This window comes from Bos indicus, chromosome 7 (assembly GCF_029378745.1).
Source record: "Bos indicus isolate NIAB-ARS_2022 breed Sahiwal x Tharparkar chromosome 7, NIAB-ARS_B.indTharparkar_mat_pri_1.0, whole genome shotgun sequence".
Classification (NCBI taxonomy): domain Eukaryota; kingdom Metazoa; phylum Chordata; class Mammalia; order Artiodactyla; family Bovidae; genus Bos; species Bos indicus.
In genome coordinates, this window is record NC_091766.1 from 4,269,584 (window position 1) to 4,295,530 (window position 25,947).

At 57.2% G+C, this 25,947-nt stretch overlaps 3 protein-coding genes across 7 annotated transcripts in view; 2 read left to right on the forward strand and 1 right to left on the reverse strand.

Annotated features, from left to right (window-relative positions):
• The first annotated feature begins 1,986 nt into the window (after nucleotides 1–1,986).
• On the forward strand, nucleotides 1,987–21,512 carry CERS1 (ceramide synthase 1). Of its 3 annotated transcripts, XM_070792474.1 has the most exons (8): nucleotides 1,987–2,469; nucleotides 4,657–4,816; nucleotides 9,880–10,060; nucleotides 12,156–12,317; nucleotides 12,805–12,952; nucleotides 13,169–13,278; nucleotides 19,622–19,788; nucleotides 21,372–21,502. In XM_070792474.1, the coding sequence occupies exons 1-8, from the start codon at nucleotides 2,233–2,235 to the stop codon at nucleotides 21,380–21,382; spliced, it is 1,176 nt and encodes a 391-aa protein (XP_070648575.1). In that variant the 5' UTR covers nucleotides 1,987–2,232; the 3' UTR covers nucleotides 21,383–21,502. The 3 variants fall into 3 exon arrangements, with proteins under 3 accessions (XP_070648575.1, XP_070648574.1, XP_019818861.2); XM_070792473.1 differs by lacking the exon at nucleotides 21,372–21,502 and having other exon boundaries at nucleotides 19,622–20,172; XM_019963302.2 differs by lacking the exon at nucleotides 19,622–19,788 and having other exon boundaries at nucleotides 1,992–2,469; nucleotides 21,372–21,512.
• Nucleotides 21,513–21,755: 243 nt separating this feature from the next.
• GDF1 (growth differentiation factor 1) lies at nucleotides 21,756–23,490 on the forward strand. The gene is made up of 2 exons (XM_019963803.2): nucleotides 21,756–22,080; nucleotides 22,698–23,490. Exons 1-2 carry the CDS (start codon nucleotides 21,756–21,758, stop codon nucleotides 23,480–23,482), a joined length of 1,110 nt encoding a protein of 369 aa, XP_019819362.2. The 3' UTR covers nucleotides 23,483–23,490.
• A 357-nt stretch (nucleotides 23,491–23,847) lies between these two features.
• Nucleotides 23,848–25,947, reverse strand: part of UPF1 (UPF1 RNA helicase and ATPase) — a 33,581-nt gene continuing 31,481 nt past the window's right edge. For all 3 annotated transcript variants that reach the window (XM_070792478.1, XM_070792476.1, XM_070792477.1), the window contains exon 24: nucleotides 23,848–25,708. The gene's annotated coding sequence lies outside the window, so the exon portion shown is untranslated. The remainder of the gene's footprint in view (nucleotides 25,709–25,947) is intronic.

The following is a 25,947-nucleotide window of genomic DNA, read 5'->3' on the forward strand; positions in this document are numbered from 1 at the left end:
CCCGATGGAGCTTTGTCTCTGGGCCCTTGCCTGGGGAGGGAAAGAAAGACGATACTTGGCTTCCCTGAACCTGACCTCATCTGTCTCAGAGGTGGCCTTTGACTGCCGAGACAGGACAGAGAGCAAGGGACCCCCAGCCCCTCCCCGCTAGGTCAGCAGGGGATTGAGGTGGCAGAAGCCTTCCGGGGCAGGGGTGTGTATGAGGGTGAGGGCTGGGGTAAGCTCCCTGGGGAAGAGGAGGCCTGCCCTTTCAGGAAGTGCAAGGTACAGGTCCCTTTCTTGGGACTTCAGCAGCCCCCCTCAGAGCCCTCAGTGCCTGGGAGCTCTGGTTCCCAGCTGCCAGTACCAGGAGCCACCTTTTGTTTCTGCTCTGCACCCACCCGTTGGCAGCCTCCTACCTGGGCCGTGCCAAAATGAAACTTGAGGCTGGGCTGGGGCTGGTGTGGGGGGGCAGCTCTCCCCTTACTGATGGGTGCCATAGTGACCAGATAGTGCCTGGAGGGGTGGGGGCAGAGATGGCTGGTTGGGGAGGTGCAGGGCTACCCAGCTGGACTTACAGAGGCATGTCCAGCAGCCTGGGACCCCTTAGCTCCCCTCAGCTTGCCAGGCTGGCTATGGAATTGGGTATCTTTAATGGACAGAATCCTTGCCCACACGGAGAGCACATTAAAAAATAGTAGGAGGCAGAGCAGGACAGATGGTGACATGTGCCAATAAGAAGGCTGATGGGGCAGGGGGATCCGGGAGGTGCAAGGACCAGCTGACGTAGGTAAAGCCTGAAGGGGAAGGAAGAGCCTTGCCAATACCTGAGGAAACAGCCAGTGCGAGGACCCTGGGGCAGAACTGCTTGCTGTTGGAGAGCTACCTCCAGCCATGAGGCCAGTGCAGCTGGAATGGAAGGAGCAAGGTGAAGAGAGGAGGCCGTGAGGGTGGGTTGTGAGTCACAGTGAGAAGGTGGGCTTTTACTCTTGGTGATGGGAGCCATGGAAGGCTGTGAGCAGCGGAGGAGCAGGTAGGTTTCCTCTGGCCTCTGTGTGGGGTGAGGAGGAGGCACAAGGGTGGCCAAGGGTTCAGTAAGGCTGTACAGATGCAGAGACTTGACTGGATTCTGGGAATGTCTGAAGGTGGAGTGAATTGGATGTGCTGGAAGACTAGGGGTTGGGACAGGCAGTAAGGGAAAAGAAGAGGGATGGGGGTCCTCTTGACCCCTCTCTCTTCCATTTTCACCTGTGTGCTTGAAGGCCAGGTCAGGCTAGTGGCTGTATGGAACCCAGCCAGGCTCCTGCAGGGCCCACACTGATTCCTTAACTCTACCTTGAAAGGTGGTGGGAGGACTCCTAGGTAGGGGGAAGGGAGGGGCACAAGTGTACAAGAATCCCCGGGGGCTGGAATGAAGGCTGTCAGTGGCAGAAGAGACGATGTCCTCAAGAGGTGACCTTTGGGGGCTTTGGACACAGGGCCTGGTGGGTGGATAATGGAAGATCACCAGGGGTGGTCCCAATGAAGCAGTGGTTTGGATTCAACCCAAGTGGCCCCCCACACACCTTGGGGCACCCACTCCCTTGGCCTCCCTGAAGGTCTGTTAACCTGCTGCAGTGGCCTGCCGGGTCCTCAGGGGCATGGAGAGCAGCAGGTGGCCCTCAGGCCAGGACGTGGTGAGGCGTGAGTGTGGGACAGGGCAACAGAGACAAGCTGGAGGGCCTGGGAAAGGGAACCGCGGGTCCCGGGTGCGGCCTGCTGGTGTTCGCTGTGCCCCATGTCGGGGACACAGCCTGGTGGGGTGAAGGGGCCCAGGGTGAGCAAGGGCATGCGAGCGGGGACGAGGGATGGGGGCACAGGGCCGCTCCGGACCTTCTTGGGTTCAGGCCTGGCGGGCGGCAGGCCAGATGCCCGTTCCATCTCTACCCCGCCCTCCCGCGCCTGGGTTTCCTCCACTGGAAAATGAGCCAGAGCGCTGGCCCGCCTCCAGGACGCGGCGCGACAACGCCGGGACTTGTACACCGGAGGTCGACGCCGCCGCTGCCTCCGGGGGACCCAGCTACCGCGCGCCCCGAAATCGTAAACGCCGCGCCCGGTCCCTGCGGGGCGGAGCTAGCGCCGGTCCCGCCCCTTCGTCCCAAGAACTCCCGCCAGCGCGCCCCCCGGCCCAACTGCAGCGCGTGACGCGGGGCGCGCGGCTCCGGCGGCCACCGTGGGCGGGCGCAGACTGCCGGGGCGTCCGGGAGCGGCGGCATGGCGGCGGCGGGGTCGGCGGGGCCCGAGCCCATGCCGAGCTACGCGCAGCTGGTGCAGCGGGGCTGGGGCAGCGCGCTGGCGGCGGCGCGGGGTTGCGCGGACTGCGGCTGGGGGCTTGCTCGCCGCGGCCTGGCTGAGCACGCGCACCTGGCGCCGCCCGAGCTGCTGCTGCTGGCCCTTGGCGCGCTCGGCTGGACCGTGCTGCGCTCGGCGGCCACCTCGCGCCTCTTTCGGGTCAGTGCTGCTGGGGGTTAGGACATGGGGGCCCCCGGGCTGGAGGAGCTCGGGCCGCGGAATCGTGGGCCGCCGCGTGCCCTATCGGTCAGGAAGGGGTGGGAGTGGGGGTGGATGCGGGGGTGTGACTGGGCCGGGGAAGCGTGGGACGTGGGGACCCCGAATCGGGTAGGGTGTTCAAGATGGGGAACCGATTCGGTCAGTGAAGCACAAGGAGGCCCCGGGAGGTGGGAGGGCCTTGGCTGCTGCGCAGTCTTTCGGACCCGGTGGAGCCGGAGACCGAGGAGCGGAGGACACAGGAGGAGAAGGTTCGGCGCACAGGGGCCTTCTGCGCTTTGCTTCTCCGGGTCATGGGGGGTGCTCTCCGAACCGTATTGGTGTCCTGGGTCGGTGCGGCGGTGGGACTGGCTTGTCCGCTGCTACGGGGAAGAGGCCGGAGCTGCCCGGTCGCTGTAGCTCGTCTCTCTGGAATCAGCGCCACCCTCTGATCAAGGGCTGCAAAACCCGGGGCTCCCTGACGACGCCGCGTTCTCAGTCTTTGGGAGAGATCGCGCGGCCTGGGTCCTCAAAGCTGGACTGTATGGCCCCCAAGGGGTCGCGACCGAACTACTGAATTTCCGGCGAGCCTGGGAAGGCCACCTCCCCCACCTGGAGAGTGACCGGGGGTGACATTGGTGCCTGGACTCCCTCCCTTCCTTGGGGAGGGGTCGCTGCTGTGGGAGCTTGTGGGAAGGCGTTTGGACTCATCGCTGGGCTGTGACTCCCCTGAGGACCAGCAAGGATCACTCCGCCCGTCTGACCAGAGCTGGCAGGGGGTGCAGGGACAGAGTGCCCAGAGCCAACAAAGGGGCCTTTCTCTGCTGGCGGGGAAGAGGCTGGCCCTTGTTAAGTCAAGGCTGCTTGTCCCCACCCCCATCTGACCCACATGATGGGTAGAGACCCCAGCCACCACCCTGCTCCAGGGAGGGGGCGGCAGGCATGACGAGAGCCCCTCCATATGTAAGCTCTGGTCCCAGTCTGGCTTTGTGGCTTCCCCCACCTTACTAGTTTCCAGCTGGGAGGTGGGAGGTCCAGGAACACCAGAGCCTGGGAAGGGGATACGGTCCGTTTGGGACTACCAGGCTGGAGCAGGCTTCCTCCTCACTTACTGAGGGAGCTGGGCAGGGGACAGCAAGGTCACAGCGCCCCCACTTTTGGAATCCCCGGAGGTCTGGCACTCACTCCAAATTTGTGGCTCGCCCTTCCCCAGAAACGGGTGGAGGGGCTGCCTTGTCCTCCAAAGCTCATCTTTTTGGCAGTTGTCTGGTTGCCAGGGGTTACTGGAGCTGGCTCCAACTGTCTCCATGGCGACTATTGGTGCTCCAGCCCCCTCAGCCTCGCCTCCGGGAAGGGGGCGGGGCTTGGCCGGCCGCTGTGGAGCCCCGCCCCCAGGGAGATTGAGGCTCTGCTCCCAGGACTCCAGGGGCTCTGAGCCCCTTAGATTCCTCCACGTCTCACCGTTGCATGCCCCCACTTCTCTTGTGCCTTCCCCGATGTCCCTCCAGGTCCCATCTTTGATGTCCTTTCCCTCACCCTCTTTCTTCCTCTCCTGCATCCTCCCTTCCTTTGTCGCCCTGCATTCCCAGGACTTGCCCCACATCCCTACGCCATCTTCCACAGCCCTTTGTTCCTCTCAGGTCTCCCCAGATTCCACCTCTGAGGCACCTCCTTCCCCTCAAGTTTCTCCCCCTGGCGGTCACTGGATTCCAGCCTCCTGTGTCCCCCACAAATGCCCCCAAATTTGCCTCCATGCTCTCTTCACAGGTTCACCCCCACCGCCCCTTCCAAATCTTCTCTTTAATCCTCCCTCCTCCCTGTCATACCTCCAGCTCCTATTGAGACCCCCCCACCCCCAGTCCCCTGGACTGACCCCACGATCTCCCTGGCTTTACACCTACATGTCCCCTTCCTCTGCTCACAGCCTCCCCTCACGTTTCCTCTCAGGTCTCCCCCATCACTCCCCTCCCCAGGCCACTGACTGGACAGCTGGGCACTAAGTTTAGCTCTTGGCAGGCACTCATGGGCTCTGGTTACGTTCCAGGAGGCTGTGGGGACCTGGCCTGGAGTCCCTGGGCTTCGGTTTCCCTTTCCTGGAGGAGTGGACCTGGGCCCCCAGTGCTGATGGCCCACCCACCTTCTCACCCATAGCCCCTAGCCAAGCGGTGCCGCCTCCAGCCTAGAGATGCCGCCAAGATGCCTGAGAGCGCCTGGAAGTTTCTCTTCTACCTGGGCGCCTGGAGCTACAGCACCTACCTGCTCTTCGGCACTGACTACCCCTTCTTTCACGACCCACCCTCCGTTTTCTATGGTAGGGCCCCTCCCAGGGTGGGGCAGGTTGGGGGAGGGCTCTATTCGGGACATGGACACTCATGAGACTTCCCATACTGGACATCAGCCCTGAGACAATGGCGATCAAGGGGCCTGTGGGCCAGGAAAGGGGGCACCTGACCCTGTGTCAGGACACAAGGAGACATCCTAGAGGAGGGGTACCCCTTGTGTGGGTCCTGGCAGTCAGTCCGGCAAGTGGAAAGGCCCTGGGGCATGCATGAGCTTGATATGTAAAGATGAGAGGAGGATGGGCAGGAGCTTGAGTTTCATCCTAGATGGGGTGGGTTTGTGGATTATAAGAAACTTCTGGCTCCCAGGAGATGAATCCTGGGTAAGAAGGGGAGCCGGGCCCAGAGGGCAGGCGAAAGACCAGTGTGGCTTGGACCAGCTTGGCAAGGAGGTATAGGTGAGGAGAAGTGGCTGCATCCATTGGGTGGATTCGATGTGGAAGTCTGCTGGCCTGAGCTCTGGGTGGGGGGTGGGCAGGAAGGTGACTGCAGTGTCGTCTGTCACCAACCGGCAGGCTGATAGAGAACAGTCTGCAGTGAGGGTCAGACTTCGCTCCCCTTGTGCTGACCACACAGGCCATGTGTCTGGGACACGCATGGGTGTGTTTCCTGCCGTGTGATATAAACATCCTGAGAGGGTTCCTGTGGCACCAGGGAGCTGAGCATGGAAGCCCTGTGTGTCTGTCTTTCTGGGACCCTGCTGTCCACAGGGCCACTTTTCCCATGTCATGCATCCCTGGGGGGAGGTTTTAGTTGTCATTTGATTTTCTGAGAATGAACTGTAATTGAACTCTCTCAAAGTTTTGGGCATGGACTTGCCTCTGGCTCCTCCTCATAAATTATTCTGTGAGACCACACTTGCAATTTAGCTACTTGTTTGGGTGCCCATTTATTGAGCACCTACTGTGTACCAGGTGCTGTTCTGGCACAACTGGGCAGGTCAGAGAAAGGGCCCTACCCCTGTGTTTTGGGGTAGCAGACCATGAAATAGCAAGTCTGTTAATGGTGACAAGTACAGACGAGAAATCTTGAGTGAGGAGAGGAGAGGGGATATGGGGTGTCTGGGAGGTGGGAAGAAGGGCATTTTCTACAGGGATGGGGAAAGCGTTAGCTAGTGTCCAACTCTTTGTGACCCCATGGACTATATATAACCCACCAGGCTCTTCTGTCCATGGAATTCTCCAGGCAAGAATACTGGAATGGGTAGCCATTCCCTTCCCCAGGGAATCTTGCTGATCCAGAGACTGAACCCAGGTTTCCTGCATTGCAGGCAGATTCTTTACTGTCTGAGCCACCAGGGAGGCCACAGGGATGGGAATGGTCCCGCCAAAGGTGACTTCTGTGTGGGGACTGGGAGGAGCCGGGGGCAAATAGGAGATGTAAAGGCTACTGTCAGACAGACACGCTACTGGCTAATCAGAAACAGCAAGGAGCCCAGTAAGCTGGGGCAGGGGCACTGGGGGCCTTAACCAGAGGGCGGAGAGCAGAAGCGGGGGCATCGACAGGATGACTTGAGGGGCTGAGGGCGGGAGCTGGTGTCTGTGGCCAGAACAGGGTTGAAGCAGGGAGAGAAGTGGTTAAGAACTGTTTTAAGGGGATTCCCCCTGGTTGCCCAGTGGTTAGGACTCTGCTTCCACTGCACAGCGCACAGGTTTGATCCCTGGTCGGGAACTAAGATCCCGCATGCCGCTCAGCATGACCAAATCTAAAAAAGAGAGAGAGAGAGAGATCATATCATTAAGAAATTTTTTGAAAGCAGAATTGATAGGATTCACTGCCAAACTGGAGGTGAGTGTGAGAGCGGAGGAAGGTGGGGCTGATGCTGGGGTCTAGTGGGGTGGAGGTGGGGCAGGTTTGGGGAGACCAGGAACTGATCCTGGAGATCGAGGAGGGGGATGAGGCGACGGTGATGTGGAGAGTCCAGAGCAGCAAGGGAGTGTGTGTGGAGACAAGGTCAGAGGTCCCTGGACTGCCCCCCTCCAAATGTGCCAGGAGGTACAGACGCAGCCCGGATGGGGAATTATCTGCTTCCCATTTCCCTCTACCCCAGATCCGGGGCCCAAGGCTGGAGAGGGGATACTCGCTCCCCACTGTACCAGCCTTGCCTATGCGATAGGTGGAAAAGTGGGTGTCCAGTTTCCACAGAGGGCGCCTCTATGTCCCTTCCTTCTCAAGAGGGACAGAGGCACCTGGCAGGTGCGGGGTGGGGGGCTCCCTCTGCTGACTGCAGCGCTGCTACGTGCCTGCACCCACAACGTGCTGAGAGAGCCTCCTAAGACTGTGAGTTCGGCTGCCGAGTCTCGGGAGCCCTGGGCGTGTTAAAGTTGAGGGTGAGTGATCTGTCGGGTGTTTGGCATTCTTTTAATTAGTTACACATAACAAAGAATCAACTATTTAATTTTATTTATTAATTTATTTGGCTGTACCATGTGGCTTGCAGGATCTTAGTTCCCTGGCCAGGGATTGAACCCATGCCACCAGCAATGAAAGTGTAGAGTCCTAACCACTGGACTCCCAGGGAATTCCCAGAATCAATGGATTTTAACCAGTCACAGAAAGACAAATATTGTGTGATTCTACTTATATGAGGCACTTAGGGCTTCCCTGATAGCTAGGTTGGTAAAGAATCTGCCTGCAATGCAGAAGACCCCGGTTCAATTCCTGGGTTGGGAAGAGTCCCCTGGAGAAGGGATAGGCTACCCACTCCAGTATTCATGGGCTTCCCTGATGGCTCAGATGGTAAAGAATCCACCTGCAACACGGGAGACCTGGGTTTGATCCCTGGGTTGGAAAGATCCCCTGGAGGAGGGCATGGCAACCCACTCCAATATTCTTGGCTGGAGAATCCCACGGACAGAGAAGCCCACCAGGCTCCCGGGCTCCTTTGTCCATGGGGTCACGAAGCATCGGACACAACTGAGCGACTAAGCACAGCACAGGATTGTCAAGTCCACAGAGACAGAAAGTAGGATGGTGGGGGACTGGGGTTTGGGGGAGGGGGAGCAATGGGAGTATCCAGTGGGAACAGAGTTTCAGTTTTACAACATGGAAAGAGTTTGGGGATTGGTTGCACAACACTGTGAATATACCTAGTGCTACTGAAATTAAAAGTGGCCTAGATGGTACATTTTATGTTATATATACTTTTAGCACAATTTTTCAAAATTCACCATTTTGAAGTGAGCAAGCAATTCAGTGGCAGTTACACAGTCAGTGTTGTGCAAGCACCATGTCTGTCCAGAACATTCCATCTTGCCCCAAAGGAGACCCATCCCCATTAGCAGCTCCCCATCCTCCCTCTCTCAGCCCCAGGTAAGCACTAATCTGCTTTCAGTCCCTACGGATTTGCCTGTTGTGCTCATTTCTTCTACATGGAATCATTGGTTTGTGATTATCTGTGACTAGTTTGTGTCTGGCTTCTTTTACTCAGCATAATGTTTTTGAGGTTTATCCACATTGTAGTGTGTTAATGTTTCTTTCCTTTTTGTGGCTGCACAATATTCCACTGTGTGAATTTATCCCATTTTGTGCATCCCTTCACCTGCTGACGGGCACTGGGGCTCCTCCCCTTTCCTGCCATGAACATGGGTATAAAGGGCCCCTGTCTTCATTTCCCTTGGCCGTAGGCCGAGTGGGCTTGCCAGGTCATGGGGTCTGTGTATTCCCAGCCATTGAGGTGGCTGCGGGGAGAACGGACCGTCAGGCAGTCAGGAACTGGCTCTGGAGGCCGGGAAGCTGGGGCAGTGCTGGGAGGAGATGGCAGTGCCTGGTCCAGGGCGGGGGTGGGGGCAGGGACCAAGGAGGGACCCTCCGAGAGGGGCCCACGTGGATCTCTGTTGCACGAGGGGCTGGGGCACAGGCGAAGGCTTGTCACTGGAGGAGGCAGCAGAGGAGGCAGCTAGGGGATAGGGCTCCAGGGGGACCTGAGTCTAGCTCCAAGTCATGGAGGCAGAGGGTGGGAACAGGAGGCCTGGGATGGAGCCCGCGGAGGCCATTTCAGGGGTGCGGTGAACAGAGGAGGAGCTGCAGACAGCACGGCACAGCCTGGAGTTCTAGGTCAGATCAGGCAGAGACTGGTGATGGGCTGAGGAGGAGAGGAGGGAGCTGGTAGAAGTAGCTGAGGGTCGGAGTCACCGGGAAGGCTCAAGACCGGAGTGTGGGTGGGCGCATGTGTCGGGGGTGCAGGCAGAGACTGGTGATGGGCTGAGGAGGGGAGGAGGGAGCTGGTAGAAGTAGCTGAGGGTCGGAGTCACCGGGAAGGCTCAAGACCGGAGTGTGGGTGGGCGCGTGTGTCGGGGGTGGGCGGGGGGTACTACAGGAGGAGGGGAGGTGGAGCCGGGCCTGCTGTGCGGGAGCACCCACACTCACAGGCACTGGCCGGCACAGCGAGGCAGGGGCACCTCCATCAGTCTGGATTTGCTGAGAGGGTCTCGAGCAAGCCTGGTGAGTAAGAGAAACAGGAAGGGGGCCTGGGGCAGAGTTGGAAATTCTGCACAGGACTGATTCCAGGGCTGCAGTTCAGTCGGTCAGTCGTGTTCAACTCTCTGCAACCCCATGGACTGCAGCACACAAGGCCTCCTTGTCCCTCACCATCTCCCAGAGTTTGCCCAAGTTCATGTGCATTGAGTCGGTGATCCCATCCAACCTTCTCATCCTCTGTCACCCTCTTCTCCTCCTGCCTTCAGTCTTTCCCAGCATCAGGGTCTTTTCCAATGAGTCAGTTCTTCGCATCAGGTGGCCAAAGTATTGGAGCTTCAGCATCAGTCCTTCCAATGAATATTCAGGGTTGATTTCCTTTAGGATGGACTTGTAGGAGTCAATTTGAGGGTAGGAGCACCTTTTTCTGTAGATCTAGAATTGGTCTAAACGGTAATGCCTATTCTTAATGATGGGTGGAGAGTGCGTAACAGAAGGCCAGTGACCAGCACACCTACAGAGACACGTGGCACCCCCCTGGCGTGAGGGGGTGAGTGGGGTCACTTGGGGGTCCCAGAGGCCCTGTGAGTCCCTGACGGCACGGTGCGGCCCTCCCCAGACTGGAAGACGGGCATGGCAGTGCCACGGGACATTGCAGTGGCCTACCTACTACAGGGAAGCTTCTACGGCCATTCCATCTATGCCACACTGTACCTGGATGCTTGGCGCAAGGACTCAGTGGTCATGCTTGTCCACCACGTGGTCACCTTGGTCCTCATCGTCTCCTCTTACGCCTTCCGGTGAGTCCAGGGGGAGACAGGAGGGTGGAGGGTGCTGGCGTGAGCAGTGGCAGGAGGCTGGCACAGGACAGAGGCTGATCCTTGGGTCAGGCATGGGAGTGTCCATGGGGGAGGTTTCTGGAGAGAGACTCTGAAGTGATGGGGTGAGACAGGTGCAGAGGCCCCCCTGCCCCCACCCCATCTGTGCCACTCTGACCTCTCCTAGATGGCACCCTTGGCCAGGTCACAAAGCAAGTGTTTACTGAACACCTGCCATGTGGCAGGTGCCGCTGGGGGTGCGACCATGAGCCCGACAGACAGACCCTGATGTTCCAGAACCCGCTGTGGCCACCACATGTGGTCACGGTGCTTCAAGGCAGAGCCTGTCCAAGCCACAAGCTGCTGTATATGTAAAAGCCACTCTGATTCCAAGGCAAAGGAGAGTGAAAATACCTTGCAATCCCTTTGTTACCTCATTTACATTTTGAATGACAAGATTTCAGATATACTGAATTATTTAGAATATATTATTAGAATTCATTTTATCTCTTCCACTTTATTTTTTTTTTAACGTGGCTGATAGAAAATTTTAAACGAAATTGGGATTAGCAGATGTAAATAATTACATATAGAAGGATTACTACTGTATAGCACAGGAAACCATATTCAGTACTCTGATAAATCCTAATGGAAAAATATGGAAAAGAATACACACACACACACACACACACACACATACATATGTGTAAGAATGTGCTTAGTCACTCAGTTGTGCCCGACTCTTTGCCACCCCATGGACTGTAGACTGCCAGGCTCCTCTGTCCATGGGATTCTCCAGGCAAGAATACTGGAGTGGGTTGCCATTCCCTTTTCCAGGGGATCTTCCCAATCCAGGGATCGAACCCAGGTCTCCTGCATTGCAGGTGAATTCTTTACCAGCTGAGCTACCAGGGAAGCCTTTATATATATAAAAATACATATATATATAAAACTGAACCACTTTGCTGTACAGCATAAATTAACACAATATTGTAAATCAACTGTACTTCAATAAAATTAAAAAATGACGACATATACAGCTCATATTCTATTCCTACTGGACTAGCCATGCCCTCCAGCACAGTAGCTGCTGGCCACAGGTGGCCTTGTTAATGTTAATTAAACAAATAAAATCACACATTCTGTACTTCAGCGCCAGTATGTGGCTGGTGACTCTGTAGCTGGTGACTGGGTCTCAGACAGTGCAGGTTTAGAACATTCCTATCATTCCTGAAAATTCTATCAGACAGCCCTGCTCTAGAGGGTAGAGTCAGATAACATCCCCTCACCCCCCCAAAAAAGCCCCACATTTATCTGAAGGTGATAACTGGAAAATTCGAGTGGAAAGATGAGGACTGCTGAGGTGGTGAGGTTAGGTGCAGGGGGTTGGGGGTGACAGGTGAGCAGAGACTGAAGGGCGGTGAAGGAAGGCTCCAGGAACACCAGGGATGTTAGGTGGTGAGCACAGCCTATGACTGTTGGGAGCCTGAGCTGTCAGGAGGACAGAGTCGGGACGGAGACGTGACCGAGGCACACGGCCACATCCAGGCTGGACTCAGGCTGCTGGGCCATGCAGCTGTGAGGGGTTGGGAGTGGGGCTCCAGGCTTCTGCAGATCCTGGTGGGGACCCAACCCGTCTTAGGCAAGCCTGCAGATTGTGGCCGTGTTCAGGTTAAATGTGTAAACCTGGGAACATCAGCGAGGCAGTCGTGTTTAAAGTTTGAGGGGTCCTGGACATGTGAGGGTTAGGGGTTACAGAGGGGTCAGGGGTCACGGGTGAGGTTACCCGTCAGGAGGTGAGGAAGGATCAGAGAAAGTACTTCCAGAGAGGTTCCTGAGTCACGAGGGATAGGGTGAGGGCCTGGGTGGGGCTGCCACGGGGTGGACTTGGTCTGGGTGCTACTGCTGACCTAGCCCCGTGAAGGGATGGGCAGGGCAGCCGGGCCAGGGAGGATGGCTCTGAACCCGCCCACAGGAAGCCTGAGGGGGGCGGCCAGGGGGGCCTGTGCTTGGGAGCCTGGGTGTGAGTAGGATCCTATATAACTGGTCCTCTCTGCTCTCCCGCTGTCTTCCCCAGGTACCACAAGGTGGGCATCCTTGTGCTCTTCTTGCATGACATCAGTGACGTACAGCTGGAGTTCACCAAGCTCAATGTCTACTTCAAGTCCCGCGGAGGCGCCCACCATAGGCTGCACGCCCTGGCTGCCGACCTGGGCTGCCTCAGCTTCTGCCTCAGCTGGTGAGGGGAGGAGGCGGGCGAGGTCAGGTCGGAAAGGGGGTGGGGTTTAGATGAGTGGGCGTGGCCAAGCCAGAAGAAAGCGGGTCCCAGAGACGGGGTGGGCCCGGCAGGGAAGAGGGTGGGGTTTAGAAGGGTGGGCGTGGCCGAGCAAGGAGAATGCGGGTCCTAGAGACGGGGTGGGCCCAGCAGGGAAGTGGGTGGGGCCAGCTGGGGACTGGGTAGGGCTTGTGGGAAGGGACAGGGCCAGGCCGGGGAAGCAGGTGGGGCTTGGTGGGGTGGGCAGGGCCTGGCAGGGCAGTAGACGGTGAGAGTCGGGAAGAAGCAAGTGGGCTGGAAAGGACAGAGCAGGAAAGGAGACAGATGGGCAGGAATGAACAAGGATGGGGTAAGGAGACAGGGACAGATGGATGATTCCAGCCGGGACAGGTCAGGCACGGGGTGCGGCCATCCTCCGCTTCTCCCCCACAGCCTCCCCTCCCTCCTGCAGGTTCTGGTTCCGCCTCTACTGGTTCCCGCTCAAGGTCCTGTATGCCACGAGCTACTGCAGCCTGCGGTCGGTGCCTGACATCCCCTTCTATTTCTTCTTCAACGTGCTCCTGCTGCTGCTCACCCTCATGAACCTCTACTGGTTCCTGGTGAGTGAACGCCCACAACGCCTCCCCACCTGGCCCTCCTCAGACGCCTGTCCTGTTCCGGTCCCCGTCCCTGAGGAGCCCTCCAGGTGCAGGCCCTTCTCACACAGGTCCAGTGAGAAGGCCACGTTAGGCAAGGGGCAGAGGACCTGTGGCAGGAGCAGACAGCGGTCAGGAGGCGCAGGGCTCTCTTTTCACCTCTGCCTTCCCCTCCCACAGTACATCGTGGCTTTTGCTGCCAAAGTGCTGACGGGCCAGGTGCGGGAGCTGAAGGATGTGCGGGAATATGACACGGCAGAGGCCCCGAGCCCCAAGCCCCGCAAAGCTGAGTGAGTTTGGAGGGGCCGGCGGCCCTGGTTCATTCCTTTAGCTACTACCTCTGTCTGACAGAGCGCGCGCTGAGGGCGGGCCCTGGAGACGCGGCGGCGGATGAAGCCCAGGTGGACGCTGCCCCCCACCCGGAGCCTCCATTCAAAAGAGAGACGGCAATAAAGGCATGGACCATGTAGCTACAGAGTTAGATGCTGTCGGAACAGACAGCGAGGAAGGTGGGGGCAGAGAGGTGCCTGGTCGGGGCAGAATGGTGAGGGGTGAGATCAGGGTCTCAGTGGTGGGAGCTGTAAGGGCCAAGCCCAGTGGTGAGGGGCGGCCGTTGGCCAGGACTGACAACAGCCTCTAAGCAGGTGGCACTGGAGGTGGGGGCAGGGGGCGCTGTGGGCGCCAGAGCCTGCACTCTGTTCATGCTGATACTCCCTGGCTTCAAGGTCCCTTGAGGCAACCACTGGTCAGCCAAGCAGATGGGGCTCAGGGTTTGGACCCAGGTGGGAGCCATAGGGACGGAGAGCAAAGGGGACCTCTTGAAGCTTTCTGGAGGTGGGCCTGGGGACTTCCAGCCCTGGGATGTGAGCCAGATGGCACCCAAAGCCCCTGGCCTAGAGGGGCCCCAGGGGTGAATGGAGGCAGGCTGGGGTGACTAGCCAGGTCAAAGGCATGCAGCACCCCACAGGTAGTGTGAGGAGTGGTTGAGCAGCAGTGAGGTGGGGGAGAGGGGACCGCTGAAGGCCCCCAGGGTGCTTCCCAGCAGACCTCTGATTTGGCCCCTGGGAGATTGTGAGGGACCAGGCTGGGGAAGATGGTTCCCAGGAAGCAGTGGGCTCAGAGTGCAGTGATGCATGGGTCAGCATGGGCAGTGAGGAGAAAGAGAAAAACAGACCTGAGAAGGGGAGCAGAGAACTGGGGGATGGTCAGAGCCCGGGGTCGAGAGAGGAGTCAGGCCAGGGAGCAGGGATGGTGGACACGAGAAGGCTGGGCAGCAGGTGAGGTCATCCCAGTGGTCAGATCCCAGCTGTGTTGGAGAACTCACCAGACTTGCTCTGGATGTAGGTGAAACAGAAATAAAAGAATCAAGGACGATCCAAGACCTCTGGCTTGAGCTACCATTTACCGAGATGGGACTCAGGGCAGGGCCGTATGCACCCATCGGGGTGGGAGCTGGCAATCTAGTTCTAAGGGTGTTGGATTGTCTGTGTCCAGCAAATTTTAGTTGGGAATTACACATAGAGATCGGTGAGGTCTCACCAAGCAGTCTGATCAACCCTCAAAGGCTTCTGGAAGGAAAGCACTTGCTTGGCCAAGTCTGAAACTCTGAAAGCTCTTTCTGCTGTAAGACAGTGAACTCCTGGAGAGCCCAAGGCAAAGGGAAAGTCAGACCCCCTAGCCACACCCCATTCCCTGCTCTGTCTCCCCCAAGAATGTCCAGCCAGAATGTGGGTTGGGAGGCTGGCACCTCCAGCCCCAAATGACAGCATTCCCACTAGGATGGCAAAGAACAAACTCCATACAGAGATGACAGGGGACCCGGGAATGCTGCCTGAACCTAATCCCTAAGGATAACTAGAATTAGCACAGTTGAGTACAAAACAAGATGGGATAAAAAGCAATGAGAATGTGGGATGTGCCACAAAAGAGCTGGTCGGGACACCTCAAAACTGTCAGGTCATGGAAAACAAGAGACAGAGGAGCTGTCCTAGCTCAGACTGACTGAATGCAGTTGTGGAATCCTGGACCAGAAGAGACATCTGTAGAAAAACTGGTGAAAGTCAAATAAAATCTACTGTTTAGCTCATCGCAGTGTCCCCAGCGTTGGTTTCTTAGCTGGGACAGATGCACTGTGGGGATATGAAATGTCAGCATTTGGGGAAGCTTGGACAAGGCCTGCCCTGGAACTCCTGATGCTATCTCTGCAAATCTAAAAATTATTCTAAAGTTGAAAGTTTATGAAAAATGTAAAAGACCCAAGAGACCAGTCAAAACAGCATCGGACGTTCTGTTACTTTCCTGGGTCTGCTGTAACAAAGTGCTGCAGACCAGGGGGCTTAGAACAACAGAAGGTTCTTCTCTCACAGTTCTGGAGGCCAGACGTCTGACATGAAGGTGTCAACAGGAGCCACAGACTCTCTGAAGGTCTAGGGGAGGGTCCTTGCTCGCCTCCTGCAGTTTCTGGGGCTCCTCTTGGCTTGTGGCTGCATCCCTCGAGGCTCCATTTCCTGTCTCCACAAGGTCTCTTCTCTCCAGCTCTTCTCTTCTAAGGACATTTGTCATTGCATTAGACCACTATCATCTCTTTGCAGTTTCCTTCACTTAATTACATTTATAAAGACTCTTTTTCCAAATAGTCACATTCACAGTTCCAGAGATTAGGATGGGAACTTTTTATCTTTTTAGGGACCACTGTTCAACCTACTGTAGAAGTTGTCTCCAACAATTAGATACAGCTTAAAGGAGAATCAGTAAATCGAAAGCTGTGGAGAAATTATCCAGAATTCAGCTAAACACATGGAAAATATGACAACTCGAATGGTAAGAATTACCTGGCTGAGTTCTAAGACAGACAGGGAAAGAGAACAATGAGAAGACACAACGCTGAGAATTCTTCCAGAAAGTGACAAACCATAAATCATCAGCAGGATGAATAAAAAAGCGTCCTTGCCCCAAACATGGGGCTTCCCTGGTGGCTCAGATGGTAAAGAATCTGCCTGCAGGGTGGGAGACCTGGGTTCAATCCCTGGGTTGGGAAGATCTCCTGGAGAAGGGAATGGTTACCCACTCCAGTGTTCTTGCCTGAGAATCCCATGGGCAGAGGAGCCTGGGAAATGTGAAACAGCCACAGAAAAGGAGATGACCTACAAAACAGTGACGGACTAAAGCAGCAAGGGAAGCTGGAAGACTGTGGAGTCAGATACCACCTCCAACGCTGAAAGAAAGTAACAGAAAACCAGGGATCTTGTGTACAACTTGAAAAACAATTACTCAAGAGAAAAGATACCTGTTGGCTTGAATGAGATCCTGGGTTTTGTCCCCAGCATGCCCATCAAGAGAGAGAGAGAGAAAAAAAAAGAATATCCACAGGAACAAAAATTAAGAATGCTTACCACTTGCAGATCTTCTCTACAAGAATATTTCAGAAAACAAGAAAACTATACCCAAGAGATACATCAGCAGAGAAACTGACACATATCTGGGTAAAATTCTTTTAAATGCCTAATCTCAGAGATTTAAAAGAATTAGAGCTGGGACTTCTCTGGCGGTCCAGTGGTTGGGACTCTGTGTTTCCACTGCACGGTGTGAAGGTTTGACCCCTGGTTGGGAACCAAGATCCCACATGCTGCACAGCCAAAAATTAAAAAAGAATCACAAAGATGCCATGTTTGGGTCAAGCTTAATAAAATAAAAATAAATGCCATGCCCTCCTCTGGGGGATCTTCCCAACCTAGGAATCAAACCTGCATCTTTTATGTCTCCAGCATTGGCAGGTGGGTTCTTTACCACTAACGCCACCTGGGAAGCCCCAGGGGATTACCTTTGGGTTATCTGTGTTAGTCGCTCAGTCGTGTCCAACTCTTTGCAACCCCATGGACTGTAACCCATCAGGCTCTTTGGTCCATGGGATTTTCCAGGCAAGAATACTGGAGTGGGGTGCCATTTCCTTCTCCAGGGGATGTTCCCGACCCGGGTGTGCTACACTGCAGGCAGACTCTTTACTGTCTGAGCCACCAGGGCAACCAACTATAGTGAGTACTTATGTTAACACTCTTAGAGTGTAGAGGGGAGAATGGAACAAAAAACAGGCAGAACAAATACAGAAAAGGAAAGTTAGAAAAAGCAGAATAAGTAATGCAAAATAGAGCTCAGAATCTCAAATAATAGGCATCCAAATAAACCCTTATGGACTCATCAGGACAGTTACGAGACTGGGCTTTTAAATAAACCCACTTCTGACCTGGTTAAAAGACTTCAACTCCAGGATAAAATGCAAGTTGCAAGTAAAGGACAGGAAGAGACATTCGGGTGTAACCTTTGATCTGGAGGAATCTGCACAGTGCAGCCCTAAACCGTGGCGAGAGGGGACCCCGGGAGGTTAAGTCCGTGCTCCCCAGCAGGCAGCTCAGAAGCAGGAACAGGCGTTCTTTTCTGTATTTTTAAACTTAATGTTTATGATGTATTTTTGTCCGTGCTGGGTCTTAGCTGCTGCTCGGGCTTCTCTAGTCACGACGAGCAGGGGCTAATCTCTAGTTGTGGTGCTTGGGCGCTCGTTGCGGTGGCTTCTCTTGCTTCAGAGCGCAGGCTCTAGGGTGCACAGGCTCCGTAGTTGGCGGTTTCCAGGCTCTAGAGCACAGGCTCGGTAGTTGTGGTGCGTGAGCTCAGTTGCCCTGAGGCATGTGGTATCTTCCAGTTCAGGGATCGAATCCATGTCTTCCTGCACTGGCAGGCGGATTCTTTACCACTGAGCCATCAGGGAAGCACAGGGACAGATGCTCTTTTAAAGCACAGAACACTGATCAAAATTGAAAACAAAACAAAACAAAACAGGCCACAGGAGCAACCTCAGTTACTCAGAGCCGGGATCACGCAGACCACGTATGATGAGAAAATTCAGTTAGGTCTGAAAACAGTAAGAAAACGGCGACTGAGAAGCACTTCGAAGGACTCCGGAGTGGAAGAGCAAATCATGTGGCAGGGTGGCACCGATGCCTCCCTTGCTCCTGCTGGTTCTCTCTTCTGACCTGCCTCCACGGGACCCCTCCTGGGCCTCCATCTTCGGGCCCCTGCAGTGACCCCCGCTCCCTGGGCACAACCTCGGCCTGAAGCCCCCGTCATCCTCTCAGGCTGCTGGGAACGCCGTTCATCCAGGCCCCTCGCCCCACTCTGGCTCTGCTGACTTGCCAGCCCCACCTCCCCAGACATTGGCCTTTGCCGCACTCTCAGCAGGCCCTGCTGTATCTTAAGAGCTGAGACCCACGTGTCTGGCCGCAGCAGCCACGTGGGCCAAGGGTCCTAGTGATGCCAGGGTGGTGCCTGCGCTCCTGGGACTCTCCCTTCTCGGCCACCAGTGTCTTCACCATTGTCCCCTCACCTGATGACTAGCCCCCGTGTCCCCGGGAGGAAGATGTCCACCCTCTTGCCTGGCTGGCTGTTTGGTAGCTGGTCCGTCTCCTTCTGAAGCCACCGTCTGGGCCACCGATGTCTACCCCCTTGCCTGCTCAGGGACATTCTGATCAAAGAGAGAAGCCGCCTCTCTGCCCTTCTCTGCCAGTCTGGCCAGCATCTTCCCCACCCCATCCCCCTTTACAGCACAGCGCCCCCCTTGTCTCCCTTCCCGAACCCAGCTCCCTCTGGGATCTTTCCCCCGTCACCCGCTGAGACCACTCCTGTCTGCTCCACTGATGCTAAACAAACCTGGTGGTCCCTTAAACCCCTCCCCTTTTTAAAAACAGTTTTATCGAGATAGAATTCACACACCATGCAGTTTGCCCATTTATTATGTAGAATTCAATGTTTTTGGTCCATCCACAGGGTTGTGCAACCCTCACCGCGGTTTTAGGACATTTTTGTCAGCCCCCCAAAAGAAACCCCATACCCAGCCCGACCCCTCCTTTTGCAATCACCAGTCTGCTTTTGCTCCCCACTTCACTTTCTGCCGCCTTCCTGCTCATGTGCCTGGCTTCTCCCCCACCAGGGTCACTGAATCCAACCCGACTTCCCAGTGCCTCTCCCAGCTCCCAGTGCTGCTCTGAGCGCCATTCTCAGCACCTTCTCAAATATCCAAAATCAACCCCCAGCCCCACTCCCAAACTACCTCTCCTGTACATTTGCCCATCGCAGCTGATGGCAACTTAAAGTGAAAACCTTGCAAAACCCTCTAGAGATCCCCTTCTCTTCCTTCTTCTTATCCGCAAGGAAATATCCAGAAACCCCCTGGGTCCCTGCCTGTCCACATCTCCCTCCAGCTTCCACCCTCACTCTGATTTTTTCTTTCCCTGCAGTGTTGCACTGAGACTAAAAAAGTGTAAATCTGATACTGCAGAGAGGCCATCCTGCCAGAATTGGGTACTCCCCTCCCCCCACAAATACTAACACTGTTTTTGAGGAGGGAGGGGACACTTGGAAGCTTGCGCAGAAAAACAAACCTGAATCACCCCAGGAAAGCTCTGATAAAAAGGTCCAGGGCAGGGAATACAGATCCTTGGAGGTATTAAACCTTCTATAAAAGTATAGGAATTAAAAACAGCAGGAACAGAGCTGAGGCTATCAAACTTTAACAAAGAAGGAACCCCGGGAGGGAAGAAGTGTCAGTGGGACGCTTCCTTGGTAACCATCTTTATCTCACATCAGCCCCCAGCACAGACTTCCAAAAGGTCAAAGATGTCGGTGCAGAAATGAAGGCTGTGCAATCGAACAAGAGCAGAAACGAGAGACTGTGTCGTCCAACAACGAACAGAACTATGAGAAGACTCGAGAAGCCAGGAATCCCACCTATGCTCTGTCTGAAGGACCAACAGGCAAAGCCAGAAGCTATGGGACAGATGGGCGGTCCACAGGGGGCTTATCTCTGATCTCCTAGATAAAGGACTCCTGCGGTGGCAGTGAGAGAGCAGCAACCCAGGGAGAAGTGGGCTGAGGGGGAGAGACGTGCTCCCAGGAAGGGCCAAGGGAAGAGCGAATCACAGTGACTGAGACCATCTCCTCGGGAAAGTGCTCATATGAAAGGGTCTGTGGGCTAGGGTGCTCCACACACCAGAGAGCTGCAGGGGACAGTAATCCACATATGTCTGTGAGGATTCTCAGGAAAACTGGTGGATTGTTAGGAGTCATCCAGTCAAACTGAGTTTGCTGTGCTTTCTGATGTCTAGATCATGAGAATATATTTGTTGTTTAGTTGCTAAGTCGTGTTCGACTCTTTTGCGATCCCCTGGACTGTAACCCACCAGGCTCATCTGTCCATGGGATTCTCCAGGCAAGAATAAAGTGGCTTGCCATTTTCTTCTCCAGGGGATCTTCCCAACCCAGAGATTGAACCCACATCTCCTGCATTGGCAGGCAGGATCTTTACCACTGAGCCACCAGGGAAGCCCAAGAATGTATTACTGGCTCAAAAAAATACATTTGTGTGTAAGCTGGACTGTAGAACTCACTTCAGCAGAGACTGATGGATCGATCACGTGCAAAGGCATGAAGAGTTCTCATACGTGGGGACAGGAATGGCCAATGGCCATGACCATTAGGCTGCAGCGAGGTCCATCTTGGCATCAGCAGACTGGCAGTTAAACAGGGTGTAACTCTAAGCAAGGGCTGGCAGGAGCAGTGAGGAGCAGGGCAGACCTGCTGGGTCCAGTAAGGTGGGCCTGGGTAGACCCCTCAGAGCACAGGTCCCCTCCCAGTGGGGAGCCCAGAGATCTACCACTAACACAGGCAGGGAAGATGGAATTAAGGAGAGTGCCAGGGCACATGGGTGCCATCTCAGCTGCACCATTTGGAAAATTGAAGTGCAGGAGCACACATCTTTTTAGACAGTTCAAAAGATGCAAACCATGCACATTGTTAGAAGCTAGGGGTCTTTCTTTGGGATCTCAAGCTGGGTACTTATAGTATTGATTCTTTTTTAAAACACTACATAACTTGTTTTAAGGACATGGAAGCAAAATAGGGGCTGTGGCAGATGTAGACAGCAGGCAGTGGGTGGAGAATCGTGGCCTGGGAAGCCTTTCTTGGTAAGGCTCCTGGAGGTGGGTAGGAGCCTGCCCCACTCCAGTGGGGTCGCAGGGGGCTGTGGTCAATTCTGCCTCCTGTGGAGGCAGAGGTCCAGGTCCTGGTTCAGGCAGAGTTGGTGGGTAACTTGGCCTCCAGCAGCCGCGGGTGGCTCAGGAGGTGGGGAGGGGAGAGAAGGGTTTAATTGTGGGGAGGAGCGGGGACCACTCGCCCAGCAGGCAGATGGCAGGGTCTTTTGGCCTTGTGGGCTGGGAGGAAGGGTGGAGGCGGAGCTGGGAAAAGAGATGTGAAAGGCCAGGAGGGCGGGACAGGGGTGGGGGACGCTCCGCAAGGGCGTGGGGTCCCCAGGCTAACCTGGGCCGGTTCTGGCTCGCAGGAAGCCGCTGAGGAATGGCCTGGTTAAAGACAAACGCTTCTGAACCCCTTCACCCCGGCCTCGCCGCCCAGGACCCAGTCCCGCCCAACCTCGCCCTCGGAGACAAACCACGCGGCTCCCCAACCCGCCCCAAGGACCCTAGCCCTACCAGGCTCCGCCCCCTCTCCCACCCACTCCTCCTTGGCCACTCCCTGGACCCCTGCCCCGCCCCCTGGAGACCCCACCCCCGCAATTGGTCCCTATTCAGCTTCAGGATCGCGGCCACACCCCCCGGGACCCTGACCCAGCCCAGATCTCTCCAGGGACCCCGGTCCCGCCCCCAGCCCACAGGTCAGGGAGCCCGACAGGCCCTGAGCACTCGCCCGGCCGCTGCCTGTGAGGAAGATGCCACCTCTGTGCCGCCGTCCGAGCCGCCGAGTCCTTCTCCTCCTACTGGCCCTGCTATTGCCCTCATCACCCCCGGCCTGCGCTCCCGCGCCCCCGGGCCCCGCCGCCGCCCTGCTCCAGGCCCTCGGATTGCCCGACGTGCCCCGGGGCGCCCCCGAATCCCGGCCCGTACCCCCTGTCATGTGGCGCCTGTTCCGGCGCCGGGACCACCAGGAGGCCAGGGCGGACCCGCGGAGGATGCCCCCGGGGGCCACCTTGCGGCCGTGCCACGTGGAGGAGCTGGGGGTCGCCGGAAACATCGTGCGCCACGTCCTGGACCGCGGTGAGTGGGGTCTGCGCTGGCGGCGTGGGTCTGGGAGGCCGAAGAGCCCTGAGAATCCCCACCCATCCCGTCCAGCCTGCAAGCAACCTGGGCTTCAGTACTCCATGCGGTCCTGGGCGTGGACACCTGTGGGGACAGGGGATGGGGGACAGCGAAGGGAGCGGTCCGAAAGCCAGGCTCTTCTACTCAGAGCCGGGCCCCCTGGCTTGCAGATGAAGCCCTGCCCCCACTCCATCACAGCCCCTCTGCCGCTTCACACCACTTGATGCCTTCCTGCTGATGCCACCCCGCCCCAGCATCGGTTCCCCTGGCCCCAGGCGGGCTTTCGTTCATCCCCCACTCGCCGATCTCCACCCCCCGCCCCCGCACGCGGCCCCCTGTCTGCCGAAATCCCCAACCGCGGGTTGACCCAAACTGGGTAGGGCCTCTTCCTCGTAAGTGATGCCCTGCCCCCACCCCCTGGCGCTTCACAGCACTTGACGCCTTCTAACAGACGGTGCGCCCCCACCTTCGGACGCTCACCTTTCTCTGCAGTCCCCAACCCAGGCCCCCCTCGTGGGCCAGCCAGCACCGCGAAGGGACCCAGCGCCAGCCAAGCCCTCTCCCTTTCTTCCCAGGAGCCGCCGCCCGCCCCCCGGAACCCGCCTCAGCTGCAGGGCAGTGCCCTGAGTGGACCGTCGTCTTCGACCTGTCGGCCGTGGAACCAGCCGAGCGCCCGAGCCAGGCCCGCCTGGAGCTGCGCTTCGAGGCTGCGGAGGCGACAGCGGGGACGACTGGCGGCTGGGAACTGAGCGTGGCGCCGGCGGGAGCGGGCCTCGGGCCGGTGGGGCTCCGCCAGGTGGTGCCCACTCTGGGACAGCCGGTGCGTGCTGAGCTGCTGGGCTCCATCTGGGCCCGCAACGCCTCGGCGCCCCGCAGCCTCCGCCTGACGCTGGCGCTGCGTCACCGGACCCCCGCGGCCTGCGCGCGCCTGGCCGAGGCCTCGCTGCTGCTGGTGACCCTCGACCAGCGCCTGTGCCACCCCCTGGCCCGGCCCCGGCGCGAGGCCGAGCCCCCAGTGGGTGGTGGCTCTGGGGGCTCGTGTCGCGCACGGCGGCTCTACGTGAGCTTCCGCGAGGTGGGCTGGCACCGCTGGGTCATCGCGCCTCGCGGCTTCCTGGCCAACTACTGCCAGGGCAAGTGCGCGCTGCCTGCGGTGCTGTCTGAACCTGGCGGGACTCCCGCGCTCAACCACGCGGTGCTGCGCACGCTCATGCACGCGGCCGCCCCCGGCGCCGCCGGCCTGCCCTGCTGCGTGCCCGCGCGCCTGTCGCCCATCTCCGTGCTCTTCTTCGATAACAGCGACAACGTGGTGCTGCGGCACTACGAAGACATGGTGGTGGACGAGTGCGGTTGTCGCTGAGGGGCGGGCGGGGCGGGGGGGGGGGGGCGTTAATAAACACTCCGTGGTCCGCGCAGCTGGCCCCTCTGCTCTTGTTACCTGGCCCGGAGGGTGGGGGCTGGCAGCCACTGACCATCACCGTTGACCACGAGGGTAAAGGGTGGGGGTTCCCAACAATGATGCCATGGGAGAAACCATCCCGGAGCCCAACATCTAACGTGCCCGAAGCCTAGGAACCGCCGGACCCAGGCCCAGGCCCATGCTCCCCTTTCCATGCCCCGTCTCAGCTTTGTCATCAAGGTGGCTCTGAACCCCACATCCCCAACCAGCCAGACCCCCAGGGCAAGTGCTCTGCCACACACCCCTGCAGTTATCCAGCCCCAGTGTGAAAGCAAGAGATGTTTATTAAGATTTTATTGGTGACAAAAGAGCTTAAAACAAATTGACCAAAAACCAAAAGTCGCATTGCCTTGGTACAGATGTTTTCTAACTTGGGGAACTTATAGTAACTGCTGCTAAGAAGGTGGAGAAAAAAAGCAAACAGCACAAAGCAGAGGCAAAGCATTCCAAGGAACAGAACAGGGTGGGTGTGTCACCCGCGGGGACGGCGCACAAGGGGTCACAGCAGAAACCTATCCGAACTATGCAGCTACCAAAAGAAGTGGGGGCCGAAGGCCCTGCAGCGAAGGTGATAAATAAGAGGCCTGCCACACAAGGCGGCCTGTGCCCCCACCCCTGTGTGCCAGAGGAAGGGGGCCTGCGTCCCCTCTCCCCCGTGTGCCAGCTGGAGGCTGTGGGATAAGGCACACTGGGAGGGGGATGGTGGGGTCAGGGGCACCAGGGCCTGGACAGGCAGGGTTAGGGCTAGATGGTCCCCAACCAGGGCCGGCCAGGGAGGCCAAAACCCCACCGTGTGCAAAGAGCTGGGCGTGGGGGCCTCTGCCAGCAACAGTAACTTCAAGTTGCAGTGCAGACCCAGGCAGAGGCCCTGTGTAACGCCTGATGTGACAAACTCAAGCCCTTTAGCACAAAACCAACGTATTTTGGAAACTTACTCCCTTCTCCCCCCACAAATGACCCCAGCTCATCGAAGCTGTGCCCACGTGTAGAGTGGCTCCAAACTAGTGGGGCAGGTGAGGAACAAGGTGGGGGTGGGGGGCGTTCAGTGACTCCCAACTGGCCTCAGGGTGGTGGGGGCCTCCCTGGGGTCGGGGACGGGTCCTCCTGACTGCCGCCTTTCACCAAATCCTCAGGAAGGACCCTGGGGAAGAAGCAACTGGCCGGGGAACAGCCACCTTCCGGCCTTCCAGCCTCACGGCCAGTCCTGCCCGAAGCCCCTCCTGTGGGGCCAAGTCCATGGCGCACCGGAGCGCTCTGCTTCGTGGGAGTCCAGCAGGGCCCTCGGAGCTGCCTGCCCGGCCCAGGACTGTGCTCCCTCACTGCCCTGATGCGCTGGGAGAAGCTGCTGGAAGCTAAAAACTGAAAACAATCCTCGTCCCATTGCAGGTGTTGATTCTAATCTTGAGTTTGTGTTGGCATGTTTAAACTTCGTTTCTGGAAGCTTCTCACATCTCCCAGGCCCACCATTAAGATTTGAGAGACAAACTCAGGAAAGTATATTTTTCAGTACTCCTTAGAAAGAATTTTTAAAAAACAAACAGAAAAACACAAACCACCATATTTTCTTGAAATGAAAACCCTCCTAGAACGCAGGCAGCATGAGCGCGGCGGTATCAGAGCCGGTGTGGACAGAACCCACACTCTGTGGGGCTCTCCCGGCATGGCCACCACTGCAAGCAGCCTGCTCAGCACAGAAACGCGAAGTTTTTTCCTGCTAAAACGTAGTCCCCTTTCAATAAAAGAGAAAAAGAAAGAAAAGAACAGAGGAAAGGGCTACTCTGAGATGAGGGTCTTCCTCCCTCCGCCCTGGTCGCAGACCCAGGTGTGGATGCGGCGGGCGAGCTGGGCTCCTCGCGAGCGGGGCTGGCGGGGCTCGCTGGCGGCGGTCCTCCGTGGCCGCCCCACCTCCCGCTCTCCCTTCGTCTCCTTGCCGCCACGTGCCAGCAGTGGGCGCTCGCTCTGCCTCGGGCTCCTCTCTCCCTCGGGTGCTCCTCTCCCTCTCCTGTTGCTCACAGTGGTGCTTCAGTTTTAGCAGTGGAAAACAGGTATCCATTTATTTTTATTTTTTATTACCCAGAATAAGATGCTGATGGACTAAGCCACATAGCTTAGCTCTTCCGCTGCCACCTGTCAGGGAGAGAGGGAGGGCAAGAGGCTTTAGAACAGGTGGGAGCCAGGGCAGCTCGTGGACCTGGCCCGGAAGGCTCCCCCACTCCAGTGGCCAGCTGGGGGCCCCGACCACCGACTTCCCACCCAGAGACAAGGTGGCTGAGAGTCACGGCTGCTGGGCCCGTGCAATCAACAGCCCTGCCCCTGCTCCCAGCATCGCCAGCTCCCGCAGCCCCTGGTCACGGGCGGGTGGGGCA

Excerpts from the sequence above, each read along its gene's own strand:
- CERS1 (XM_070792473.1), top strand. The coding sequence starts at position 2,233 with ATGGCGGCGGCGGGGTCGGCGGGGCCCGAGCCCATGCCGAGCTACGCG. Across the intron at positions 4,817-9,879 it reads CCCACCCTCCGTTTTCTATG|ACTGGAAGACGGGCATGGCA; the intron begins GTAGGGCCCCTC and ends GGCCCTCCCCAG. Across the intron at positions 13,279-19,621 it reads CCCAAGCCCCGCAAAGCTGA|CCCCCAGCACAGACTTCCAA; the intron begins GTGAGTTTGGAG and ends ATCTCACATCAG.
- GDF1 (XM_019963803.2), top strand. The coding sequence starts at position 21,756 with ATGCCACCTCTGTGCCGCCGTCCGAGCCGCCGAGTCCTTCTCCTCCTA. Across the intron at positions 22,081-22,697 it reads GCGCCACGTCCTGGACCGCG|GAGCCGCCGCCCGCCCCCCG; the intron begins GTGAGTGGGGTC and ends CTTTCTTCCCAG.